Raw genomic sequence first — 24,940 nt, forward strand, 5'->3', positions numbered from 1 at the left:
TTTGACAGTGTGTTTCAGGTTTGTTTTGGAATGTCTTCTGCTTAGTTCAAGTAGTTTGCGATGGCTTCGAGCGGTGCTAAACCTCCTGCTGGTAGGAGCAGGATCTCCGAGAGAGACATGGACTGTGATGCCGCTGCAGGATTTTTTCAAGGCGCGGGAGGGAACGATCTCGGGCCACAAACAGGAGTTACTCCAGAGGTGAGTTTTTTTGTTGTTGAAATATTCGAATCGCGAATCGTGTTGTGAGATTTATTTTGTGCCTAGGCTACAGCAGACCATATTTCTTTCTCCTTGAGATCGGTGCTGAAGATAATAGTAACCCTTTTCTGGTCTGTCTTTTCCTCTCCAGAGCCATCTTCTATGAAGGTAACCGTGGTGCTGCCAAGTCACCAAGTCGCGATCAGCAGCCCTGAAGTGGAAAAATCGATTTTCCAACGATCTGGTTGGACATCAGCCACTAAAGTACTTCTGATTTGCCTGTAGTGACAACAGCAGCCATCCTTGGACACCTTGCAAAGACAGGAAAAGCCACTGGTGGAAGCGACTGCTATGAGGTGACGATAGCAGTGCAGTGGTGATCGCTGTTTTGTCAAGTCGAAGGGCTAGCCAACCCAGAGGAAGCATGAAAAAACCGATGAGCAGTGCGTGTTATTTGTTGAGCGTGAAGAGCTAGAGGAGGACAGTGCAAACACATGGACGGAGTGGATGGTGTTTGAAGAACAGTGTGCTGTGTGCCGGCTGGTGGTGATGGTGGTCTTTGTCAGCATGTATTCGTGCTGCTTCTTGTGCTGGAACACTTCTCGCCCAGGAAGGCAGATTGCGTGCTCCCTGGCCCTCAGTTGGCTATGGGGCATTTGTTCCAGGAACATTACCCCAGAGCCAATGATGAGTCGTACCTTTGAAAAGTCGAAGCTTGCTGTTAATCGCAAGCGTAGGGCAGTGGATTGCTCCCTCTTCGAAGCACGAGGGCCAAAGCTTGCCGCTGTCTGCAGCAAAGTGTGTGTGCGGTTCTTTCGAACCTATGAATATACCCCCTGCACGTTCAGAGTGAACTATTTTCTAGTATATTTAACATCCTCAACCCGCCACCACCATGCGCTCTTGGCCGAACCAATGCACGAAGCATAAACACACCAGCACAGCAAGGACACTTCCGTTGACAGATATTGTTTACGCCTCTAGACCGCTGTTTCTTTTCTTCGAGCTCATCATTAGAGGAGGATAGTAGCAGGATACTAATGATGATATAATAGAAGATGATAGACGGTTTATGGTCCGATATTGATGATTAAAGATCTAAGAAAGCAATGACAGTGATTGCGAAATGCATAATATTATCATGATTATATGCCAGTCTGGTAATGCGTTGTACTAGTGGACAGTATTGAAATCATCACTGCATTCGATGCAAATATTGGTATACCTTTGGTTTCAGTATTGGAAAAAAAGAGTAAGAGAACCTGGTTGATTTGGTTGCATCTGCGACTGGCTACCGGGTGTTGTGATCAGCAATGTTACCATGGGAGAAAATAAGAGCGCAAGGATCTGTTGGGTCTTTTTGTGCCGGTGCGAGAACCCTAAGTGCATGGCAAAATAGAACTGTTTCATCCACAATGCAGAATGTCTTGCGGTACATGGCATTGATGACTGAACATCTCGCCAGCTCGCCCAAATGGGGATCATGCCCAAACGGAGGAACAAGACGTCTTTCCAGCTCAGCTAGCTATATAGTATATACCGTGAAACGGATGATTAACTTGTGCCACGCATGACAGCTTCTGTCCCATTCGGCCCAGGCTTAGACACATCAATGCCAATAGCAGCTGATCCTCCATTACATGCTCATTGGCGATTTACGGCCACCTCCAACTGTATCCGCCGTCCCTCAGCTTCCGTCTTCGCAGATCTGGCTCGGCGCAGTACATTTTCTCGGCTAGGCTCAAAGAAGTCCCACAGAGCGGTCCAAACACCTGAAGGCAAACCAGTCAGAAACTGGCGCGGCTCAGAGTCTTTCTTTATGTTATTGTACGTAAGCTGTTTTTCGGCTTTCTTCACCCCATCGTCCAACTGCTCCACGAGACTCTGTACACGAGCTCTACTTGCTGCCAACTCCTGATGCAGATGCTGCACTTCCATTACTTATACAGGACCAAACTGCACTAAGCCAGGTTCCTTTCCAACTCAAAATGCCGTTGCCTCTCAGCAAAATACTGGTTTGCGAGCATGGGGAGCTCGTGATGCAGACGCTGCACTTCCATGACCGAACTGCACTAGGCTCAGCAAATACTGTTTTGCGAGCATAGGGAGCAGAGCGTCCAGACTCCACTCTCTTAAACCTGGTACCGTAGGACAGCTGTTTGGCTTCCTGGACTCATCCTGCCCTTGTAGAGCTGGGCAAAACGATTTCGACTTCGGGATCGAAATGATCGCTGCATCTCAAATATTCAGAGTGACCCTAAAACTACGTCCTTCCTCACGGGGAATAGCCTGGATCCGCTTGCTCCAGGCCGCTGTGGCTCCACACGACGAAAGGAGTGAAATGACTTGCTTGCTTCGTCCTCCTGTTCTGACAGTGAGGAACGCAGCAATGATCCTGAGAAGGCATCCTGAAGTCGTAAAAAGGAAGACGTCTAAACAAAAACAAAACAGCTCAAATCAAAAGTCCTTGTGGCATTTTTTGTAGACAGGCTTGCACTGCGTGTAGAGTTCGCGTGCTCTGCACTTCGCATGCGAGAAGTCACGCAAAGCCGAGGTGAGGTTGGTCGCGTGTGTGCAGCAGGATCCCACGCGACTGCGGAGTTGCCCCCTTGCTCGAACCCAGACAATAATAAGGGGATCGGTCTATCTGCGGACAGTGTAGTACTCAATCTGCGGACAGTGTAGTACTCAATCTGCGGACGGTGTAGTAGTAGTACTCAATCTGCGGACAGTGTAGTACGGTATATCTACTAATAATTTTCTAGTACTAGATCAGCCATAGACCATGCATGCATGCATAGAGACTTGACGCAGCAAGAGACGCATGTGTGGAATGCGAGCACAAAGCTGGAAAGTAGACCAGTTACCTGGCCTCTCTCAATGATCCTCTTTCCATCTTGACCCTGGGCCTGGGCGGTTGTGTGGTGCATTGAGCCATTGTAGCTACAAGCATTACTGCCGACCGATGATTCACTTCATAATAGAAAGCATTTAAAATATGTACGCACGCATATTCATCCAGCTTTTTTTTAAAACAATCATGGTAGATCTACATGACCGTGCAATGGTCATGTAGATAATATCTAGGTCGAAAAGAGGTGGGTTGTCTGCCTCCACTTTGCAAGCAGCTCCGAGTCTGTTACACTGGTTGGTAGCGTTACACTTACACTTTACAGTGAAGCTGAGCTGGATGGAGCAAAGAGACCAACACGAGCATTCTTCGTCTGTGGGCAGTAGATCTACATCAGCACAGACTGTCAGTCATCTGGCCATGTAGAATACAATCAGTCCGTCCAAATCATGTGAAACGTTACGTTTGCAAAAGTGGGGATTCTGCCACCACAGATCTACGTTCCGTGCATGCATGTGCAGCTAGCATCGAAGTGGATGATCGATGGTAGGTCTACTGTCGTACTGACTCTGAAGTCTGAGTCTGAGTCTGTGCATGTGGTAGATTTACATGGTAGAAAATCGTCATGATGTTATGCCGTGCGGACACGCAGTAGCCCAGCCAACACTGCAACAGGCATACCCGAACTGAAGGTTTGCTGCTGTCACTTCGCTTCTTTGCTCTGCTTGGCTGCATCCCAAGCCGCTAGCAGCGGCGACACAAGATCGGCTGGACATTTGCGGGCCAAACTGGTTGCTTGCCTTGCAAGATCAGTAGTGATGTGCTTCTAATCTGAGAAGGAGTTCGCTAGCTCTGTTCAGCAGATACACTTGCGGAGGACCCTGGCAAAACCCTCACCAGCGTGCGTCGTTGCCAAATAGGTCCTGACTGTTGCTTGCATTCTGGAGAGCAACTAGCGCATCTCCTCTCCTCCTTCTCGCCTGTAATGGCGACGATAGGCCTGCAACCTAAGTCCAGATCGCTGAGCACGTCGACTGCGCAGTCGGACAGTGCTTCACTACTTGACGGTAAGTAACTGGAGCACGCTCTCCGCGTTTTCTTGGAACGCAGGCAAATAGCTTGAACTTATTTGAAGTATGTATGCTGCCGCTTTGTCGTAACGAGAACGATTGGGCTGGAAATTAGGTTGCCCCACGTGGTTTGATGTATTTTTCGAATTCTCTCTCTCCCTCGCTGAATGTAGGGATCAATCGGACACTCCCTGGATTGGACCGCTTCCTCAAAGTTGACCTTCAATCCCAGTCTCTAAGCTCAGATGCTCAAACGGAGTTGGAGCGACTGACCTCGTTACTATCCGATTTGGAGAAGACAGCAGGTCGCGAAGGCGATCCACATGCATCTCAAAACGGCTTAGGTAGGTCGAGCTGCACATCGCAAACACGAAAACTCCTAAAATCGAAAGAGCTTGATGGTACCTGAGTTTGTTACTGACTGTGGATGTACGCAGCTCTATTTTTGCACGAATGCTACTCTTCTTCCTGTCTGCTCCGTTGACATGCGGTGGTATATTGCGCTGCGTTGCACTTCCAGGTATGCAGCGCGCTAGCCTATCCTAGCGTTGTGTGACCATTGAACGCCGTGTGCTGTAAACGTTTTTGTCGCTAGCTGGCTTTCCGGTGCTGCAGGAAGTTGCAAGTGAACTACGAGATCAAGTTGTATCGCGTGGAGGCAGTTCGCTGCCCCGACACAGATGCACTTGCTATCCCCAGTGTTACGGTTGATGCGAAAATGACTTGATTTGTCACGCACAGGGTGTCGTTGCTCGCTAGAAGAACTCGTTTTCAGGCAGCAAACCTGCTGGACCGTTCATGTCGTCCAAAGCCCAGTTTGAAGGGATCTGACGAAAATGAGTAAACATCGAGCAATTCACTTACTAGTACATGTAGTAGCAGACTTGTCCCTTTTGTCCTCCGCTTGTTTTTCAATCACTGGAATCCTGCAGCACAACAAGCGCTGGTAAACAATGGTATGAGCAATCGTGATAAGGCCAATTCGGGCTGTACAAGCTCGCTGTATGAGCTCGCTGTACAAGCTCGCTGTATGAGCTCGCTCTGTATTTTTGGGTACAGTAGTTTGATCTAGAACTTGCAAAAAAGCTATCACGCATATTTCTTACCCTGGTGCATATTATTTCAATGTCGCACCGTTCTCCAGGGGATCATCACAAACTGTACTCATATTCGCCAGTTCAGCGATTGGTTGAAATATTGTTTTATCCTTGACCTGATGTTGGAGTCTATCTTATACTAAGTCTTATAGTTTACATTGGGTGTCATGTACTAGTAGTATGCAGTGAGCAAATGTGTGTATATTTTAGGGATTTTGAAGGGTGTAGAGCATAACATAAAACATCGGACTGAAATCTGCCGATGCTACAAGGTCAGGGGACACACAACCAACCGTTGTATAACCTTTTCGACTGCTTAGAAACTCGTGTGTTCTTCTACACGGCAATGGTTTGGGAGTGGAGCAGGACTAACAAAACAGCATTGCACAAATGGGATATCTCGGGTAATAGTGAATGTACATGTAGATGCGTGATTAGCATCAGCAGAATGGGACGATGAGAGGTCGTACAAGTCAACAAAGCATGCCGTACACCTGTGTGGTCCTTGTGTCAGTAGTGCCTTTGCAACAGTTGTTCTTTGGACAGTTTTCTGAAGTTCTGAACCCTGTAGGCTGTAGACTGTAGTGCTTGTGTGAATATCAGTAGTTGATCTTGAAAGTATCCAGTTCGCAACAGATCTAGGTGGTTATCAATTCGTTTGGCATGTAACTTGTAAGCAAAGGCTTAGTTCACTCCTGGGGACCTTGCAATGCCTATGATACCAAACTGAAGTGTGATGAGCTGCATGCATGCACAGCTTCAAAGAGTTAAAAGACTAATGTTCTTGTCTCCCTGATGACGTTGCATGCAGTAGGCTAACGCATCTCTCTAGTTCTCTTTAGTGGTGGGAATTGTAGGTGATATTATTGCAGGGTGCGAGAGAGCTCTCGGCCATTGAAGAACATGTTGAGTATCACCTCCGCCACTACACTGCGCTCTCAGCCGACTAGACCCTCCTGCACACAACCATCACCACTGCGAGGATACTTCCGTAGACGATTACTTTTATTGAAAAAAGTAATCAATATGTAGGTGATATGTTCCTCATACTTCGAAGTAATTCTATATTTGTGGGGATTGCACCAGGCTGGCATGGACATAAGCTGCAGACCATAGCCGACACAATCTGAACATAATGCACCGGCTATGGTTGCCGGTTTCAAAGCTTATTATCTTCTGCATGATTGGATTGGAGTATGGTTATCATACACGTGCATAGCAATGACAAGACATGCTGCTCTTTGTTGTCTTTGTGTGAAGCTTTCACACATTGGCTACTAGGATTTACTATGCTATGTCTATTCTTGAACATCTACATTGTGTCCTTGTGTCACAGATGGATTCTCCAATGGAGATCTTGTCTCGTCGGGGCGCAGTGACACGGCGTTCAGTGGCTTCCTCGCCCAGGCCATCATCAAGAGCCTGGGGTTTGTGTCGTGGAAGCGGCGATGGGCCGTGTTGAACCACGACGACACCGTGCTGCGTCTGTTCCGCACTCGCGCCGAGACCAAGCCCGTCACCGAGTACGACATCCGCGGCTGTCACGTGTGCGTGGCCGAGCCGCACGAGTGCGGCGAGAAGGCACTGACGCTGAAGATTACGAACCCGGACTCGGACCAGCCACTGTTCTTTTGCACCTACGTGGACAGTGAGTATCAGAAGTGCATGCGCGCTCTGGCCGCCGCCACTGGGGTAGCTCACCGCGAGGAGGACTTTGCCATCCAGACCACGTCTTCCTCAATGTCCAAAGCCATCAACATGGTGTCCGTCGGACGCGAAACCCCCGACCTGGGCAGTTCGGTCAAGTCGAGCGGTTCCACTTTCCTCGATGGCAACGAGGGAATAATGGACCAAACGTATGATGTGCCGAGACCCCAGGCGTTGAGTTCAAGCCGCGAGCAACTCGATTCGATCGACTCCAACAACGATAAGCGTCAAACAAAGTATTCGGTCAGTGCCGAAGGGGATTATTCTGAAATCCACGTTGACAATCCTGACAGCCAGCCTATGGAAAAGCCAATCGCCCCGGCCAGGAAACGTGTGACGCGCGATCCAACGGAAGCCGTGCCAGACCTGCCACCTCGGTCATACGGTGGGCAAGCATCCTCAGTTCTGGATAACAAAGCAGAAGAGAGCAACTACGAGTCGTTGCCGTTCGAAGAAGTAAGCTTGTGAACGTCATACAGGGAACGAGAACGTCATACAGGGAACGATAATGGGAGGGAATTGCGATGACTGGTGATATGTCTGTAACAGAACAATACGAAATTTATTCAGTGTTTTCCTGGAGAATGGTTAGAAACCACCAATAAAGTGAGTGATTATGAAAGGTAGAAGACAGTAATAAGCATCACCGGCTAGCTGTTTTTCTTGTTCCAAAATGTTTCATCATAGCCTAGGAGCTGTGGCATCATTCATGATCCACAGCAAGAAGGCAACAATGCCTGTACCTAGAGTGAAGTAAAATAAAGACAACATAACATTCCTTGTCGTCTACCGCAGGGCGATGGCGGCTCAAACAGCGACAGCAGTGACGCCTCCGGAATCTACGAGGACCTGGAGGTGAAGGGGGACAGCGATGCCGGCTATCGCTCTACGGACTCCGCCACCGGCACGTCCATCTTGGGATGGTTCCGACGCAGCACGGCCGAGCGCAACAGCAGCCGCGCTGCGGAGAAGACTCGCAAGCATCGACGCAGCGTGGCTGCACAGCAGCTGACCGACTGCGATCAGGACGGCTACTTGTTCAAGCGCAGCTCGACGGGCCTCACATGGAAGCGCCGCTGGTGCGTCTTGAAAGAACGTGCTTTCTACTATTACCGGTGAGAATGGGGCACAACAATCGAAAGGGGTAGGGGTGTGCTAACTTATCAGGGTAGGGGTGTGCCATTATAGTAAGGGGTGCTACCCCCCCCCCCCCCCCCCCCCCCCTCTCTGGCTTATACTAGTACCCTGATGATTGCATGCGTGTTTTCAACCCTGAAAGTGATGACCAGCTATGTGTGTTGGACTAATGCCTGGTCTGTGTTGTATTGACCAACCATGTGTGTTGGACTAATGCCTGGTTTGTGTTGTATTGCTGCCACTAGATCACGTGATGACGGTCGTGCACAGAACACCATAATACTACCAAGCTGGCAAATCTCACCAGCCAGCGAGGAGGTGAAACGTCCTTACACGTTCAAACTCAGTCACGAGGGCATGCCGGCATACTTCTTTGCAGCCGAGACGGAGAATGAATACAACACCTGGATGGAGGTATGGCACATGTACTCTCTGTGTATGAGTGTGTGTGTGGGGAGGGGGGGAGGGGGGTGCAACCAATGTCTGTACCACTGCCACACCTGTGACCGTTGTTTCCGGAGTAAAGCGGGGCACCGTCGGCACAATTCCAACCGCAGAACATGCAGCTCTGGCTCCGAGCGCCGCACCATCCCATACCCGACCTGCGCTTGGAAGTTCACACGTCCCCAGTGCCTGGATCAACACAAATGCAAGAAGTAACTCTGCCCTCCTTGCCTCTTTGAGGCACTGCATTACCTTTAGGTAGTAGTTTCAAGGTTCAAGGTGTGTGTGTGTGTGTGTGTGTGTGTGTGTGTATGCGTGTGTGTGTGTATGTATGTATGTGTGTGTGTGTGTGTGTGTGTGTGTGTGTGTGTATGTATGTGTGTGTGTATGTGTGTGTATGTATGTGTGTGTGTGTGTGTGTGTGTGTGTGTGTGTGTGTGTGTGTGTGTGTGTGTGTGTGTGTGTGTGTGTGTGTGTGTGTGTGTGTGTGTGTGTGTGTGTGTGTGTGTGTGTGTGTGTGTGTGTGTGTGTGTGTGTGTGTGTGTGTGTGTGTGTGTTAGTCACCAGTCGTGACTCAAAATCATGAAAGCATTGCTTCAACTTAATCGTCAATGCGGAGACAGTAGTTGAAAAATTGAATTGATCAGTGAGTGCACTATATAAATAGTTATAATCAGGATTTGGCAGAGGGTTCAAAGAGCTCATTTATCTTAAAACCCTGCTTTTGAACACAGTGCATGCCTGCCAACCATCCCAATTTGGTCGGGACCGTCCCGATATCAAGGGTGGTAATAAGCACCCAAAAGTGCATTTGTGGCATGCCTCACAGCTACATTTGTAAACAATCATGTTCATAGCTAGGTATGTCATTGTCTCGATGTCAGGTTTGCAATGCTTGGCAGGTATGATAGTGGTGTTGTATGGACCATGCTGAGAGGTTTCCAGCTCCACAGTGTGTTTGCTTGCTGACACGATCCTGTTATATCACTCACTGTTCACGCAGGTTGTGAAGCAGTCACTCAGAGTCGTCCCCGGCCTTCCAGCTCCGACGGGTGACTACGACGTGCCGCCTAAACGTGAGCCGAGCGAGTCCTATGTTCTCCTCAAAGCCGTTCAGAACTTGGGAAATAGCGCAGAGGATGATGAGGGTGAGTTTGTGTTACTGCTGGCCTGAAAAATCCAGTTGTGCTGCTCCTGTACTTGGCATCCATATAGCTGAGGGTTTGTGGTTGTTAGAAAATGGCCACAAGTCCCTTATCCCCAGTTTATTTTTGCAGCATCTTGATGAAAGTACATAAAGGGGAATAAGTCTCCATTATGTCTGAGGGTTCGTAGGTATTGTTATTAACAAAATGGACACAATCCCCAGTTCCGTTCTTCATGGTTCCCCACATGGCCGTTTCAGTTGAGCAAGCACTGCCTGGTTACACATTCCCAGCATGGGATATCATGTTGTTCCATTGTGTCAATTGCCTCGCCTCCTTCACCTCATCTCCGGTATTGCGAATTCAAATAAAAAGAACAACAACAACAACAACAACCTCCCACCGCTTTAGAAGCCACATCTGCGTCTTGATCCGCCTTGGGGGCTGTGGTGTTCATACGGATGCTGAAAACTCAGCCTCCCGCCCCCATGGACCGTGAATGCTTGTGTTTGTCTATTTCCATGCTGTGTGTCTATTGCCATGCTGTGTGTCTATTGCCATGCTGTGTGTCTATTGCCATGCTGTGTGTCTATTGCCATGCTGTGTGTCTATTGCCTTGCTGTGTGTCTATTGCCTTGCTGTGTGTCTATTGCCTTGCTGTGTGTCTATTGCCATGCTGTATGTCTATTGCCATGCTGTGTGTCTATTGCCATGCTGTGTGTCTATTGCCATGCTGTGTGACTGTGTAGCTGAAGCCATGGAGACCTATCAGGTCCCACGCAGCCACGGAGCAAGCCAGTCAACATCGGCTGCCAACAACCATCTTGGCGCCGATGAGGACATTGATGTTGAGGAGAATGTCTACAACGTCCCCAGGCCGTCGTCCACTGACCTTCCACCACCGTTACCAAGTGGACCGCGACCTCCACCAAAGACCGTAAGCAGAATATTGATCTTCAGAAATATGCTGTTTATTTATTTTCACTGGTTTGAGAGAAAGACACAAACGGGTTTATTTTTTATTTAATTTTTTTACTTGTTAAATTTCGCAAATCCAAACAGGAATTTCTACCCAATAACAAAGTAGCGAAGCGGGAAGAAGAAAAAAAGAGCGAAAATGTGTGTATGCACTGGATATGATAGTCAGCTGGACATCAATTGTACGGATCCATTGTCAAACATGGCATTAGCTACTGTTGATTTGTTGATCTTAAAATATGCTACTAGTAACTGTCAAGTAGTGCAGATATTGATTCTTCAGTTTGTCTTCTCTGTTCCGCCAGTTCTTCCTGTATAAAATGCTCCGCTGCAGGCAGGTTTTTGGGCAGGAGTGTGTGGTCAAAATTTCACTCAAATCCACTGAGAAACACCAAAGTTACGGTCAATTGAATACCATATGAAATTTATGGGTAGGCTGCCCCCTTAAGGTGGCAGACTACCCAAAAATTCGCTGAAAAATCGAATTTGTAAATTCATATTGAGTGCTACGTCAGTTGAAAGAGCATGAATAGCTGCAAATTCTCTGAAAATTGTGTCCCTATCTGACCAACCGTTCAAGAGTTATGGCCGAAAATGTGCCCTTGCAAGGAAAGATTTTTTTGTTGCACGCTGTCATTTGTTGGCAGCACTGTATTTGAATGTGAGCAGACCGTGCGCAACTTGTCGTATCATGGAAACACGCGAAAGTGTGCAGAATTTTACCCCAAATCCAAAAAAGTCCAAAAATCACGTTAAAAAACCACGTATTGGGCTGCACGGCGGCAGGACCTAACTCTTAATCATTGTTGTGATTTGCTTTCAAGCAATGTGCATAATCAGTAACTTGATGTTTCTGTTTTTGTTTTTTTTGTTTTTTTGGTTTCCCGTTCTCGGGGCCTTCTATTCGGTACTCTTTGTAGTTGTACTTCTGTACTGTTGAGCTATCCGAATTCAAATAAACATTAAAAAAAAAAAAAAAAAAAAAAAAAGGACCCAAAAACCGGTAGACAAACTGACTAAGAAGTGCAGCGAAACATGCTATACCGTTGCTGTGTATACCGAGCTGTGCATGGCACGACTCATCGATCTGACTATTATTGCATAGCTCGCGTATAGTTCTGTGCACATGTGTGTATTGCAGCACTCTGTTCGAGCTGCCTCGACCAGCCCTGTTTATTCATAGCTTGAATTAGTTCAAACAGCTTTCGTGTAGACGCAAATGAAATAAATAGAGAAAGTTGCGCATATTTTGTGTTGCGCTTATTGTGCACATTGTGAATATTGCGTTTGTATTGAACGCGCAACTTGCTTCATTTATTGCGTTGAATTTGTTTCCATATCTTTTTTTCCTGCGTTGTGCTTGTACAGAAGAAGGGAGGCAGCAGCAGTAGCAGCGGTGGCGGCGGCGGTGGTGGCGGCGGTGGTGGTGGTGGTGGTCACCCGATGAGCGACGAAGCAGCAGGCGGTGACAATTCAGCACAGTACAACAAGGTGCCTCTGCCCAACGCAGTGATTGATAGCGCACAGCGTGAGGGGCAGCCTGGTAAGCTGCAATGGAGTACACATTCTATTACACATTCTAAGCCCAGGTTTGAAAATTCTCGAATGACCAGAAGGAACAAATTATGACAAAATTAAGGAGCAGCTGGAAGTCGGTGAAAATACTAGCTGCAATGCACTCAAGAAAACAGTGCAAGGAGATCATGCATGCAACCCCTTGTAGAAATGAGTTGTGTGCCGCAAACACGTGGGATCGAGACAGAGGGTACCCCAAATGCGTAAATCCTGGTTTGTGTGTGTGTGTGGGGGGGGGGGGGGGGAGGGTTTGAGGGATTTACCTGCGCTTCGGATTGGACCTAATGGGGTTCTGGGGATAGCTGTGTCAGTGTTGTTAATTGACTGTGACCTGAGATCGGAGAGCAGCTGCAGGGCAAGCCCGCCGCTAGCAATGTGTGTGCAACAGTGGACATGCAATGGGAGATGTAACCTATGCTGCTGCTGCAATTGTACTGGAATTTGTGTTTGGGGCATACGCATAGTATAATGCTCAATGCCATTTTGGTGGTCATTGGGGCGGGGTGGTGTGTGTGTGTGTGTGTGTCGGGGGGGGGGGGGGGGGGGGGGGGTAATACAAGGCCAAATACATATGCACAATTGATCGCAGACTATGGCTAGACTCTTTCTCTTAAAACAATTTGGATTTCCAGTACATCAATTCAACAATTAACACTGTTTGGGTAGCATGCAATGCCAACTTGATGGGTTGGAGCGGTAATTCATCCAAATTGCATGTAGCAACGCAACCCTTGATGTGAGACCTTAGCTGCAACGGGCTCCAGTTCAGGATGTCCTCCTTTCTGTTATCATTTGAAATGTGCCTTGGACCATAGGTACACGCTACGGCTCTTCCACTAACAACAACGAGGTGGATACAAGTGGCACGTTTGAACGCGGCGGTGTGTACAATTCCCTATCGAAGAAGGCACGCAAGCTGGTCGGTCGCAGCAAGAGCACATCATCAGCATCTCGGTCAGTATGGATATGAGAATACATGTACTGGTGTTGAATGCCGTTCCTATGGCGGTTGGTTATAGACCAGTACATATAGTTTACAAAGCTTGTAAACTTCCATCATTTAATGATGGCTGCTGTAGATATAACATGAGCACGTCGTCAGCATCTCGGTCAGTATGGATATGAGAATACATGTACCGGTGTTGAATGCTGTTCCTGTGACAGTTGGTTATAGACCAGCAGTATACAGAACTTCTGACACTTCCAAGCTGAGTTTGGACGTTTCTTGCAGCTTCATTGAATCCAATTATGTTATGGGCTAACAGCCACACCTCAAATTGCACTGCTGTATACTCTACCTTCTAGAGTAGAGAAGCAGTGCAATTTCAGGTGTGACTGTTAGCCTACAACATGCTTGAGCACTTCCATCGTTTAATAATAGAAACTGTTAAGGCAATACAGTTTTACTTGTCCTTGCTGTATGTTTAGTTATTGATAGTGAGTTTTGAGTGTGCAGGTGGTGTGTTGTGATGCTCACCTGGTCATGTGATCCGCGATAATCGATCGGCATGTTGTCTGTTGCTGCTGGTGCCGTGCTTCTTGCAGTGTGGTGGTGCACACGGCTGATCTCACCATGTGTTGTGATGTTTGCCTGGCCATGTGATTTGTGATAATCAATGTATGTTGTTTGATGCTCGTGCCATGCTTCTCGCTCAGTGTGGTTGTACACACTGATGAGCGATCGGTATGTTCTCTGATGCTGGTGCCGTGTTTCTTGCAGTGTGGTCGTGCACACGGCTGATCGCACCATGCAAGGCTGCCTCAACGTGCGTGGCTCCTACCGATGGGGAAAGCACTTCTGCGAGCTGCGCCAGCAACGCTTCTACGTGTACAAGGGCATGGTGAAAGACGAGAAGACCATAGTGCACGAGGTAAGTCATGCTGATAGCCAAATGAATCCACTGCTATTTGTTAGTCACTCTTACCATTTTGTCCTTCTCCTTTTTGTAATCCACAATTGTCCAAGTGGTCGCTTTTTACTGTGTAATGTATCTGTATAGTATATCCATGTACCTAGATCTAACGTTACAAGTCCATGTAACTATACCGGTGCTCGTGTACACATGTGCTCACGTGTATGTGTTTGTGTCTGTCTGTCTGTGCACCTCCATTGTCGTTAACAGCTACGTATTCTGGGTATGAAAGTGGAGCAGGCGGAGAAGGAGACGAAGAGAAAGAACTCGTTCTGCTTGGTGAAGAAGCGCGGCGGCCATCAGGCGCGTGCAGTTTATTTTTACTGCGAGAACGAAGAAGACTACAAGCAATGGTTCATGGGACTGGCCGAAGCCACCATGATCAAGGTACTGTACTCAGTAACTGATGTAGTGACTCCACACCCAGGGTACACGTAAATGTATTTTGTATTGTATCGTATTTTATTATTTTACTTTGGCATTCCCAACACTGACCCTAAGGTCTTCTTACAGGGCGCCCAAGTGTCTGCCACATAAGCGGTGTACTTAACTCCTTTCCAAGCGCAATGCGCAGTGAATTTGTCTCTATTTACATGATGCTCAGTGAACAGGTTTCCACCATTGGGATACTACAATAGGCCTGGTTAAGGCAACCACTTCAATTACCTTCATCATTTTGCGAGAACTGTGGCAATACGCCCAGTGAGAAGGCAGATTTTGCCTGTGCTTCTGGTGAAGTAAAATAAAGCTAAACAAACAAACAATTAGTGGCCACCAGGTGACTAAACTCAAGACCCGTGCTGAATGTAGAAAGGAAAGGGATGTATGGCTCATGTGACTCATACTAAAGCTCAACATACTGGTGCATGTCCATTCTGACCCTTATTGCGACCTCCTGCCCTTTCACAATGCTCAGATTCAAGCAGTCGACGACGTCAACACAATTCACAAAGGTGGCAAGGCAGCTCCCAGCACCGTGGGTCTGGATGAAGCACGCCGCAGGCTGACCAATCCAGGTGATACTGCAGTGGACGGCGCTGGTCTCGCTGGTGCTTCTGGTGTGGAGGTATGTTCATGGTACAGTAAGACCTGGTGTAAGCGACCTCTGGGTTTAGCGGCCACCTGCTCTTATCTACCGTTTTTCCATGCACCGACAGTTCTTACACAGACGCTGTGGGACCTGGTTCTAAAGATCACCTGGCTTTAACGGCCGCTTTTGCTTGCACCGTGGGGTGGTCACTTAAACCAGGTTTTACTGTAATATGCTGAGGAACAATCATGATTAAATAATCGACGAGAAGACAATACGAAGTAGTGGTGGCGACTTCGGCGATGACTTGTAAGAAAGGGTTTGCTCCGAGCTCCGGTGTGGGGAGCAAACCCTTTCTGAGAAGACAATAGTCATAAAAATTAATGGCGATGAAGAGAACTGATTGTGCTCTCAGTGCAATGCGAAATATGAAGGTGCATATACATCTGTTTTGCATTCTTACAAGCACACATTTCGTTTATTTTAGGGTCGCTATCAACCGTACCAGGAATCACACAATTACCTGTGCTCAATGCACTGGCCTCAGCTCAGGGTTAATTCGGGTACGCTCTACTCGTTGAGACAACAATCCGCCGCTTAGAAATACCTCAAACACACAACTTCAACTTTGTGTACACGCAAGCCAATTTCTTCTCATAGAACAGAGCTGGAATTTGGACCCGCAAGAAGAGAAAGGGCTTCACTACTTCCCACCAGGTCTTATTGTCGAAAGTGCAAACACGTTTTTCAATTTTTCGATTTTCTGCACCGTTACGTAACTGTGCCATCACCCCCATACTGTTCCTCTCGTCGCGCTTGCGTGCCCTGACAGGCAACACATGACCAGGCCTGGAGTACCTACTATACTAGGGAGATGATTCACTTTCTTTTTTGAGTATTTGCAGTCTGTGTTGTCTGTGTTTTTCTCTCTTTCGTGGAGGCTTGCTTGTTGTATCATTGGCTCTCGGCCGTTACCGTTTATCGCCATCATAATATTGGGCACCATTGCCCGTTTGGTCTGCGATACAAATAAAATTTCAACAACAACAACAACTATAGGGAAGATCCACTATAGGGAGGTGACCCACTATAGGGAGGTGACCCACCATAGGGAAGATTCACTATAGGGAGATGACCCACCCACTATAGGGAAGATCCACTGTAGGGAGGTGACCCACTATAGGGTAGATCCACTATAGGGAGGTGACCCACTATATGGGAGATCCAATATAGGGAGGTGACCCTCCATAGGGAGATTACCCGCTATAGGGAGATGACCCACTATGAGGATGACACTACAGGGAACTAAAACACTATAGTATAGGCAACTTACTCTCTAAGGAGTGGGCTCGAAATAGAGGAACGTGGCATGGGGCTGGGTCCGTCAAATAATTATATAACATGTGAGTACCAAAAGCTCAAGTCCAAAATGAGAACTGTACATTCGGCCATACTTCGGTTTGTGATTCTTTTTGATCCTTGTGCCTTTTATGATTCAGTCTCCAGAAAACCCTGGCCTTAGGAGAAGTGACTATGAGTCTGGAGTGACGCTCAAGTCCAGCCTGCCCAACTGGCTGCAGGAAGAGGTTAAGAAGAGAGAGACGGACGAGCCGAAGAGCAGCAGCGGCGGTGGCGGCGGTGGTGGTGGTGGTGGCAGCGATTACCCGCTCTTCCAGGGCTATCTGCAGAAGCGCAGCGGTCCGTCCATGTGGCATCCGCGCTACTGCATCATCGAGAACGGCACCATGGCATGCTACGCGCAGAAAGGCAGCCAGTTACCCACTCAGGTGCAGCCACTGGCTAACTGCTCGGTCACGTCCTCCAGCAAAGATCGCATGAAGAATGTTTTCAAGGTGAGGCATCTTTCTTCTGTAACCTTGCCCTTGATTCTTTCCTGCTCAAGGAGGCAAGCTGAGCACAGGGGAAGGATAACTGTACTGGTTAATATCTCATGTCTGCATTCTATGTTGTACAATTATGGCTACTGGTAATCGTGGGAGACTCTAGTCTTTCTTCAGCAGCCAGCCAGTGATGTTGTATCTGTATGAATAATGTATTGCCAGAGTAATTCATGACATGCCTGGATTCCATTCTCATCATTCCTTGGTGCTCGCTGCTCAACAGGTCGTCCCGCCATCGCCGTTCCCGGCACTCTACTTCTCCGCGGACAACCAGCGCGACATGTTTGAGTGGGTGTCCTACATCAAGATAGCGGCCAGTGCGTCCGACTCGCGCTCCGAAGGACAGTCCGCGCGAGCGAGCGTGGCTGTTGGCCAGTCGTTCAGGACATCATCGCGGCGGAGCAGCAGAGGGCGAGACCGTACTCTCAGCACCGGAGATGCCCCGCGACGGGTAAGCAATATAGAGAAAAAGCTCGTTATCTGTGTGACCACCGAGTTTGCTAAGGGGCCTTCCGTAAATACCGATATTTATTTAGAAACGAAAACTAGTCGTTTCTCTTCAACCCCCCCTCCCTGAGAAACGAACACATACACATGGTACATAGTATCGATATTTTTGGTCTTTTTTCTGGAAATGCTCACGCATGCCAAATGTACATCGATATTTTTTGAGAAACGAACAGGCGCTAAACCCCTCCCCCCTAAACGACTAGTTTTCGTTTCTAAATAAATATCTATATTTACGGATGGCCCCTAATGGATTACCAAACAACATAAACACGCACGATAAGTCCTATGTTTACTGGACCCTGTACCAGGCGGAATCCTGTGTTGAGCACCCAGAATTTCATGCACCCAAGTGCTGTGGATCGAACGTGCATCCCTGGCTCGAGCGGAATCCTGTCACATCAAGACAGTTTCCGCTGCATCAAGGGTGTCCTGTTAGGGCAGGTTTTACTGTAATTTTCTTTTCTAAAACCCTACCCTCTCCAACCATTCACACAGTTCTCAGTGTCAACATGTACTCAATGGTGTGTCCGTCACCAAAATCGTCCTTCTCTTCACATGAAAAGAAAATGCTTTATTGCAGCGGAGAGTTTCGTCACACCAGGAGACACATGTTTTTTTGCAGGAGAGGGTCCACATGAAGAGAAGAATGTCCCCCCCCCGTGGCAAATAGATCATTGAGTATCTGGTGAGACAGCGTAACATAGTTGCCTGCTCGTGTTCTTTGTGCTTGGCTTCCCGCTGGTGTAGGGGCTGTTCAGTCGCATCCGCTCGTGGAGCGTGGAGAACCTGTCGTTTGGCCGCCGTCGCTCCGGCTCAGGGTATGACACGGATGGCGAGGAAGACACGGACGGCGGGAGCGATGCCGTGTATGGCGGCTCTATGGACCTGCAACGCAACGCCGTTTCCCTGGGCCACGGTCCATTCCGGCGATCGCGACGCGGCGTGGGCAAGAAGAAGATCAACACGAAGTCGGCGCCGACTAGCAGCGGAGAGTTGCGAATCGAAGAGCCGAGCAGATCCGGCACGCCCGACTATATCGGCCGCTGGTGCGAGGTGAAACAACTGGTGCTGAGTATTTACGAGCACGAGCAGAATCGCAAGCCGCTGCAGACGGTCAAGCTGCCCGGCAGCACTGTGATGGTGCAGCACGGCAACAGCAGTGAGGATCAGGTTATACAGCTGACACCGCTTGATGGCAAGCAAGGTATACGCATTCGGGTAAGCTGAGCCGTACTGCTATGGCATTGATCGGTTGGGTTGGATTTCATACAGGTACAATGGCATGGGAGATATTCAGTCAACAATGGGGTAGTCCTCGTCATGGAGGTTCTGTTGTGTAAAGTTTTACTGCCAGGAGACTGGCGAAAGGTGCTCCCGATTTTTGGGCACTGGCATTTCTCCCGTGTCCGCGGGGGTGGGCTTTGCGGTCCACTGTATTACACTGTGCAAGAGGGTGTAAGTTCAGTGTAATGTATTGGGGCTTTGTGTTTGTGAGGCTTCATTGACTACAGACTGTACTGCATGGGTGCCTAGCCTGTTCACTGGAGCTGTGGTGTCAAGCATTATAGGCATGTAGTAAGACTCTCTCTTCAGCTAGTGCTTATACATCCACCTTAGCATATGTCATGTATCTCTATTCCTTTTTTGTGCGTGCATGCGTTTGTGTGTGTGTGTGTGTGTGTGTGTGTGTGTGTGCGTGCGTGTGTGTTTACAATAATTGTCATTATGATTTTGCCTATTGGTGTTGCTACTGCACTATCAGGTCCCTGGTTCAGAAGAAGCATTCCGTAACTGGTTGGAGTGCTTCCGGACAGCTGCGTCGCTGGCAAGTGGCCCCAAGCGCTCCTGGAGGGACAGCTTCCGTCGGAAACGTCCGGCTCCCACCCGTAACCGTGCGCCGTCGCCCGAGGAGGCGGTGAAGCGACGCACGCTGGTCGGGGACCACACGAGTCCACCTGGCGCGTACGCTCTGTACGAGACGGGATCACCGGATGTGCTGCCAGGCTATGCCAGCAGGGTATGTTGAGACATCAATGATAGCTGTGATGCTCTCATGCTAGATACTGACATTGCTGTAACGTTTTAACAATACTGAAACCTGTCAAATACGCCACCAAGTGACTAACTACCTCTCATGCTAGATACAGTAAAACCTTTCAAAGCGATCTTCTGGATAAGGCAACCACCTGTCCTAGAAGACCACTGAAACCAGGATCAAGAGATGCTATTTCCAGTCAAATGACCCTGGATAAGGAGACCACCTGGTAACAGAGACTGCATTTTGAAGGTCCCCTGAGCGGTCGGCTGGGACAGGTTTCTCTGTACTGACATTCCTGTATTGTTGTTACACAAGTGAAACCTGTGGAATGCAACACCCAAGAGACTTACTAGCCAAAGCTGCTATCCCATCGCTTGGGAATTTAAGTATGAGAATTTGCACATTTGTACGTGTGAGTGAGTGTGTGTGTGTGTGTGTGTGAGAGAGAGAGAGAGAGAGAGAGAGAGAGAGAGAGAGAGAGAGAGAGAGAGAGAAGGGAGGGAGGGAGGGGGTGGGGAGGGAGAACATGCGTATGCAGTCCCAGTATGCATGCGTGCATCATCATGTACATATAATAAGATGGAATTGAAGCCCTGGATTTGCACACGGTGTACTGCAAATGCGTTTGTTTCACCAAGCAACAGGAAACCAGTGTCAATGCTAGTCAGTGATGTGAGAGGCGCTTACTGTGCGCCGTACTGCAGAAGACATTGTTGCTTATCTTAATTCTCACAATGACCGTATCCGATTAAAGAGATAGCGCAGGAGATAGCGCAGGAGATAACGCAGGAGATAACGCAGGAGATAACGCAGGAGATAATGCAGGAGGGTGAAGTTCACAGATTGTGGTATGCATACTTCAGAAGTACTTCAAGTCTTCAAGCATGCACCAGTGTCTAAGATCCTCAGGCCGCGTAAACTCTGAAACTCTGAGTAACGGCGAAAGAAGGACTTGGTCGTACCATTGCCATGTGAGAATTCTATTACTTCAAGTATGTTAGTATGTATCCGAAACTTACCTCTCATCTCCTTTCCTATGATGGTGTTGTGTGATTGTGCTTGCAGCTGACAAGTGACCTCAATGCCATGACAGCGCAGCACCAAGGTAGAGTAGCTCATGTTTTCTTTGTTCTCACATCGTTTAATTGACGGGTGTTGAAACTTGTAAGGTATTTCAAGATGATGCAGTCAATTATTGTTGTAGGTGCCATTTTGTGGCCCTCCTCTAAAACAAATCAAAATTGGAGCCATCAATCATCGCATTTAAGTTAAGAAGATGTGTACCAACAATGAGAAGTGGCAGGGTCAGTACCGTAGTGACTGTAGCGTGTTCGACTCTCCTGATCAAGTATTACTCCTGATCAAGTATTACTCCTGATCAAGTATTAAAAACGTCACTTGAGGGTCTGTATGTGCATGTTCAAGCGGCATGCATTGTAGGTCATTACTCTGTTTCCTCATGCATTGTAGGTCATTACTCTGTTTCCTCATGCATTGTAGGTCATTACTCTGTTTCCTCATGCATTGTAGGTCATTACTCTGTTTCCTCATGCATTGTAGGTCATTACTCTGTTTCCTCATGCATTGTAGGTCATTACTCTGTTTCCTCATGCATTGTAGGTCATTACTCTGTTTCCTCATGCATTGTAGGTCATTACTCTGTTTCCTCAAGTCACCTGCTACAGATAATCCTGGAGATCATTTATTTCGGTGGGAAAGTCAAATGAGAGAAATTAACGCTGCATTAATTGCGATTTCTTTTGTAATGCTCCTCCAGGTGGCTCGAAACCCAAAGCTCCTCAGCCACCATCAGCTAAAGGAGCAGGAGCACCGTCCACCAACACACCAGACTCTAGAGCCTTATCCCTGGCTCCAGCAGGGGACGACGCGGGCAACGGCACGCCGAACAGAGGACCGCGCACATCAAGCAAGCCCAAGGCGCCAGTGGCACCTATGCAGCGTTCCAACGCAACCGACGTGCCCACACCGACAACGCCGACAACACAGCCGAACGGCGGTGCTGCTGCCGCCGCTCTTGCCAGTCCACAGCGCAAAATCCCCAACATCCCGCAACGCAAGGAGAGCATTCCGACCTCGCCGCTTCGCACTCCCAGCACCACCTCAGCGGACTCGACGACGAAGAGTGCTCCTCGGTTTGGCCCCGTGAAGGGTAGTAGCCTTACGAGCGGTGCCTCCCCTGTGGTGAAACCCAAGCCCACCGTTGCACCCAAGCCACCAGGCGGTGGTAGCAATGGCAATACCATGGAACGTCGTCAGCTGTCCGCCGCGTCTTCCCAGGCATCCAGTGCATCTGCCGAACTGCCCGGACTTCCTGACAACATGGCCGGAATCGACATGAAGGTGTTCACCAATCTGAAACAGCGTTACGCAGCAAAGGCGGAGGCCATCACCACCCAGAGCAGTGCCAAGCAGGCCGCGCTGTCCAAGGAGCGTGCCGACATCAACCGCCAGCAGAGCGAGCTGCAGCAGAAGCTGAACGCGTGCCGATCACGCATGAACTCCACCTCGGGCCAGCCGGCCATGGAGCTACGGCGCCAAGAAGCGGAGCTTCAGAACAAGGCCGGCTACCTTGACGGCCGACAGAGTCGAATCACCGACCAGATGATGAGAAACACAACTGAGCTGAAGAGCGCAGTCGACAGGCTGGAGCGTGAAAGAGACCTTGAAATCAAGAAGCTCAAAGAAAAGGACGCGTCCGAATCGGCTATGTGATCGGATTGACTCTGGAGACAGCGAGACATATCAGTTGTGTATTCCTTGAGTGGTTGCTCATAACATATTCCATTGCACAGGTAGACAGTGCAATATGACTCATTAGTGGAACTGTGCCGTCAGTGATTGCATTTCTCAGTTTACTTTTATTTGTACCAGTTTACTCTGTGCTCTTCGGCTACATTCAACCTAACTGGTTACTACTTCCAGAGTACCATTATAAACTGACTGTACATGCAATTTTTGTCCAGATTATGATCTACTCGTGCTGTTACGTCCGTCTTTGTTAACACTTAGCGGCGTGCCATGCTATAGACTCTAGCAGCATGGACTGATCATATGCCGGTTTCCATGCTATAACTTCTACCAGTAATAATTACAGGACTAATTTGAAACCAGCGTTATTTCAAACCTACCCACCTATGGTTTGTAGAGGTTAGTATTTTTTGAAACGTTTTTCGGGTTCTATTCCTTTATGTAACATTCCGCCTTATGAAGGAATCACACTAGCGATATTCTCTGTCAATCGTAAATCTACAATATCGTGGTCGGGCCCTGGTGCATGTATTTCTTTGATTGTAATTCAGTACGTAATTGCCGTAAAGTATTCTTGGTGCTACCACTTCTTTCTTTTGCCATTTCCTTCTTTCTCCCCCCTTGGCCTGCTTGGCCTCTCATGCCTGGGCATGGGTCTGTTGTGGTGCTATTTCTTGTACTGTAGTAGTGTGAGGGTGTGATGATGTGATGGTGTGAGGGTGTGTCTGATTTGGAATACACTGCGCCAGTCTTACTCCACTCGATAATGATAATTATAATGAGGCAGGCGCACCTTGTACAGTGTATGTCAACTAATCAGTTATGTTGTCAAAACACTCTTCCTATTCTTTCATGGTGCGGCCAGACGGGAAGGGGGAGGGCTTTTTGAAAGTTTTTTTTATCGTGGCGGTGGTGGGTACACTATGGATACGTGTGTGTCCTGGGGGAGGGGGTTGTAGCACAGATATTAATTTTTCTCTCGACAGTCTTCCATTCCAAAAGGGTTTGTCCAGGAGCATAGTATACATGTGCTTTGGTGAGCACATAGTCATTGGAAGCCCATTGTTGATGAACTGTGCATGCATGGTAATACTAATAGTGTACCATGCACACTGATATAATATACACTGCCAAGTACTGCATATCACCTGCGGTTGTTCAAAATAAAAATATTCATGTCGAGTCCGGATGTCCATTGACCAGCTGCTTTCCATGGTATGTATGCGGAACGCCACAGTACAGCGCTAGAAAGCGTCTGGAGCGACTGCACACATTAAAACTAAATTTCCTGTGTCGCACCTGGTCGTTATACGAAAATGCTCTGCCTGTCTGGTATCCACAGATTAACGTCTAGATGTTGTGGAGTAATCCGGAGTGGACGATCCCTGGACATGCCTATTCTCCATCGTTTTCCCAGTGAAATTCTGCACATTCCTTTGCACAAAATCACCATGCTGTGGAACAGATTGTGTGACGTGGGACCGCCACTGTTGTGTGGTTTCCTTTCGGAAGGACGGCAGCAAAGCATGATTGCAGAGTGCGGAATTACACAAATCCAAGTACATGCATACCGTCACGCGTGTACCGACCCGTAGTAGTAGTAGGCGTAGAGCAGCGCTGCTGGTGTAAGTACTGGGTATGTGGGTACCGTCGTCCCGGGGATCCCGACTCCGTCAAACTGAAAACACTATGATTGTCGTGTTGCTCATGGCCAGTGGCAGTGGCCACGTCACGGTTCAGCGTGCTAAACAAATTCCTGTCTGCTCTTACATGTATGTATCCACTCTTCCCACAATAGTCTTGTGCTACAGTATCAGACTTGATAAGTACATGTACATGACTGTACATGTATTACCTGTGAGTGTGAGGCTGTCTCTCATTCCTCCCCTCAGTGTTCCTCCAAAATAATTTGTCTTGGTGCACCTGGACATATACATCAGTGATGACTCCGACACCAAAATACCGGACGAAAATCTCGGATCTCACAACTCCTGCCATGCATTATCTGATGGCTTCAAAACAAACAAAAAGAGGCGCCGTCTTGTTGATCAATCCAACCAGGCCATAGACATAGACACGTCGGAAAGTAAGACTAGGCCATAGTGAAGTCCTATAGGACTTCACTCGAACTGCAGATGTCCATCAATATCAGCTAATCACGGACTGCAAGCAGCACTAGTCTGGAATATTTTTTAAATGTCGTTGTTCGATATCCACGTGTTCTGACTTTTGCATATCACGTGCTACCTGTCATTCTGACATCGGGGCTTCAACTCGCGAGTCCTGAAGAACTCCTGCTGCAGGGACCCTGATAAAGATCGCCGCGCCCGCAGACACCGCAGACCACCCGCATTCAGCCGGCACCCGCTCGGTCGAACCCAAGGAGTGTTATGTTGAATGAAAAAAACAACAAAGCTACAACCGAACTATGATCGAGTCAGACAGGCAGTGTCCGGATCTGAGCGGATAGAAATCGTGCCCAGAAAGTCTTGACTGTTGGGCACGTCGGCGCTAATCCGCAGGAGCAAGCTGAGAATCGCGTGATCGCATCACCTGGCAAGAAGTCGGGAAACTTTG

At 48.3% G+C, this 24,940-nt stretch overlaps 1 protein-coding gene and 1 long non-coding RNA gene across 3 annotated transcripts in view; both read left to right on the top strand.

Moving 5' to 3' along the window:
- The window catches only part of LOC135818522 (uncharacterized), a 1,516-nt gene extending 57 nt beyond the window's left edge, over positions 1-1,459 (top strand). Inside the window, exons 1-2 of the long non-coding RNA XR_010553695.1 lie at positions 1-198; positions 350-1,459. The exon at positions 1-198 is cut by the window's left edge and continues 57 nt beyond it. This is a non-coding gene — a long non-coding RNA (uncharacterized LOC135818522). The remainder of the gene's footprint in view (positions 199-349) is intronic.
- Positions 1,460-3,654: 2,195 nt separating this feature from the next.
- LOC135818523 (uncharacterized) lies at positions 3,655-23,117 on the top strand. 2 transcript variants are annotated; one of them, XM_065331909.1, is made up of 18 exons: positions 3,655-4,116; positions 4,293-4,463; positions 6,553-7,379; positions 7,719-8,038; positions 8,306-8,474; positions 9,508-9,652; positions 10,399-10,586; positions 11,996-12,170; positions 13,018-13,156; positions 13,923-14,073; positions 14,326-14,502; positions 15,032-15,181; positions 16,645-16,998; positions 17,270-17,497; positions 18,304-18,774; positions 19,319-19,573; positions 20,660-20,699; positions 21,372-23,117. In XM_065331909.1, the coding sequence occupies exons 1-18, from the start codon at positions 4,035-4,037 to the stop codon at positions 22,325-22,327; spliced, it is 4,998 nt and encodes a 1,665-aa protein (XP_065187981.1). In that variant the 5' UTR covers positions 3,655-4,034; the 3' UTR covers positions 22,328-23,117. The 2 variants fall into 2 exon arrangements, with proteins under 2 accessions (XP_065187981.1, XP_065187982.1); XM_065331910.1 differs by having other exon boundaries at positions 11,999-12,170.
- The last annotated feature ends 1,823 nt before the right edge of the window (positions 23,118-24,940 follow it).

Source organism: Sycon ciliatum, chromosome 5 (assembly GCF_964019385.1).
Source record: "Sycon ciliatum chromosome 5, ocSycCili1.1, whole genome shotgun sequence".
Classification (NCBI taxonomy): domain Eukaryota; kingdom Metazoa; phylum Porifera; class Calcarea; order Leucosolenida; family Sycettidae; genus Sycon; species Sycon ciliatum.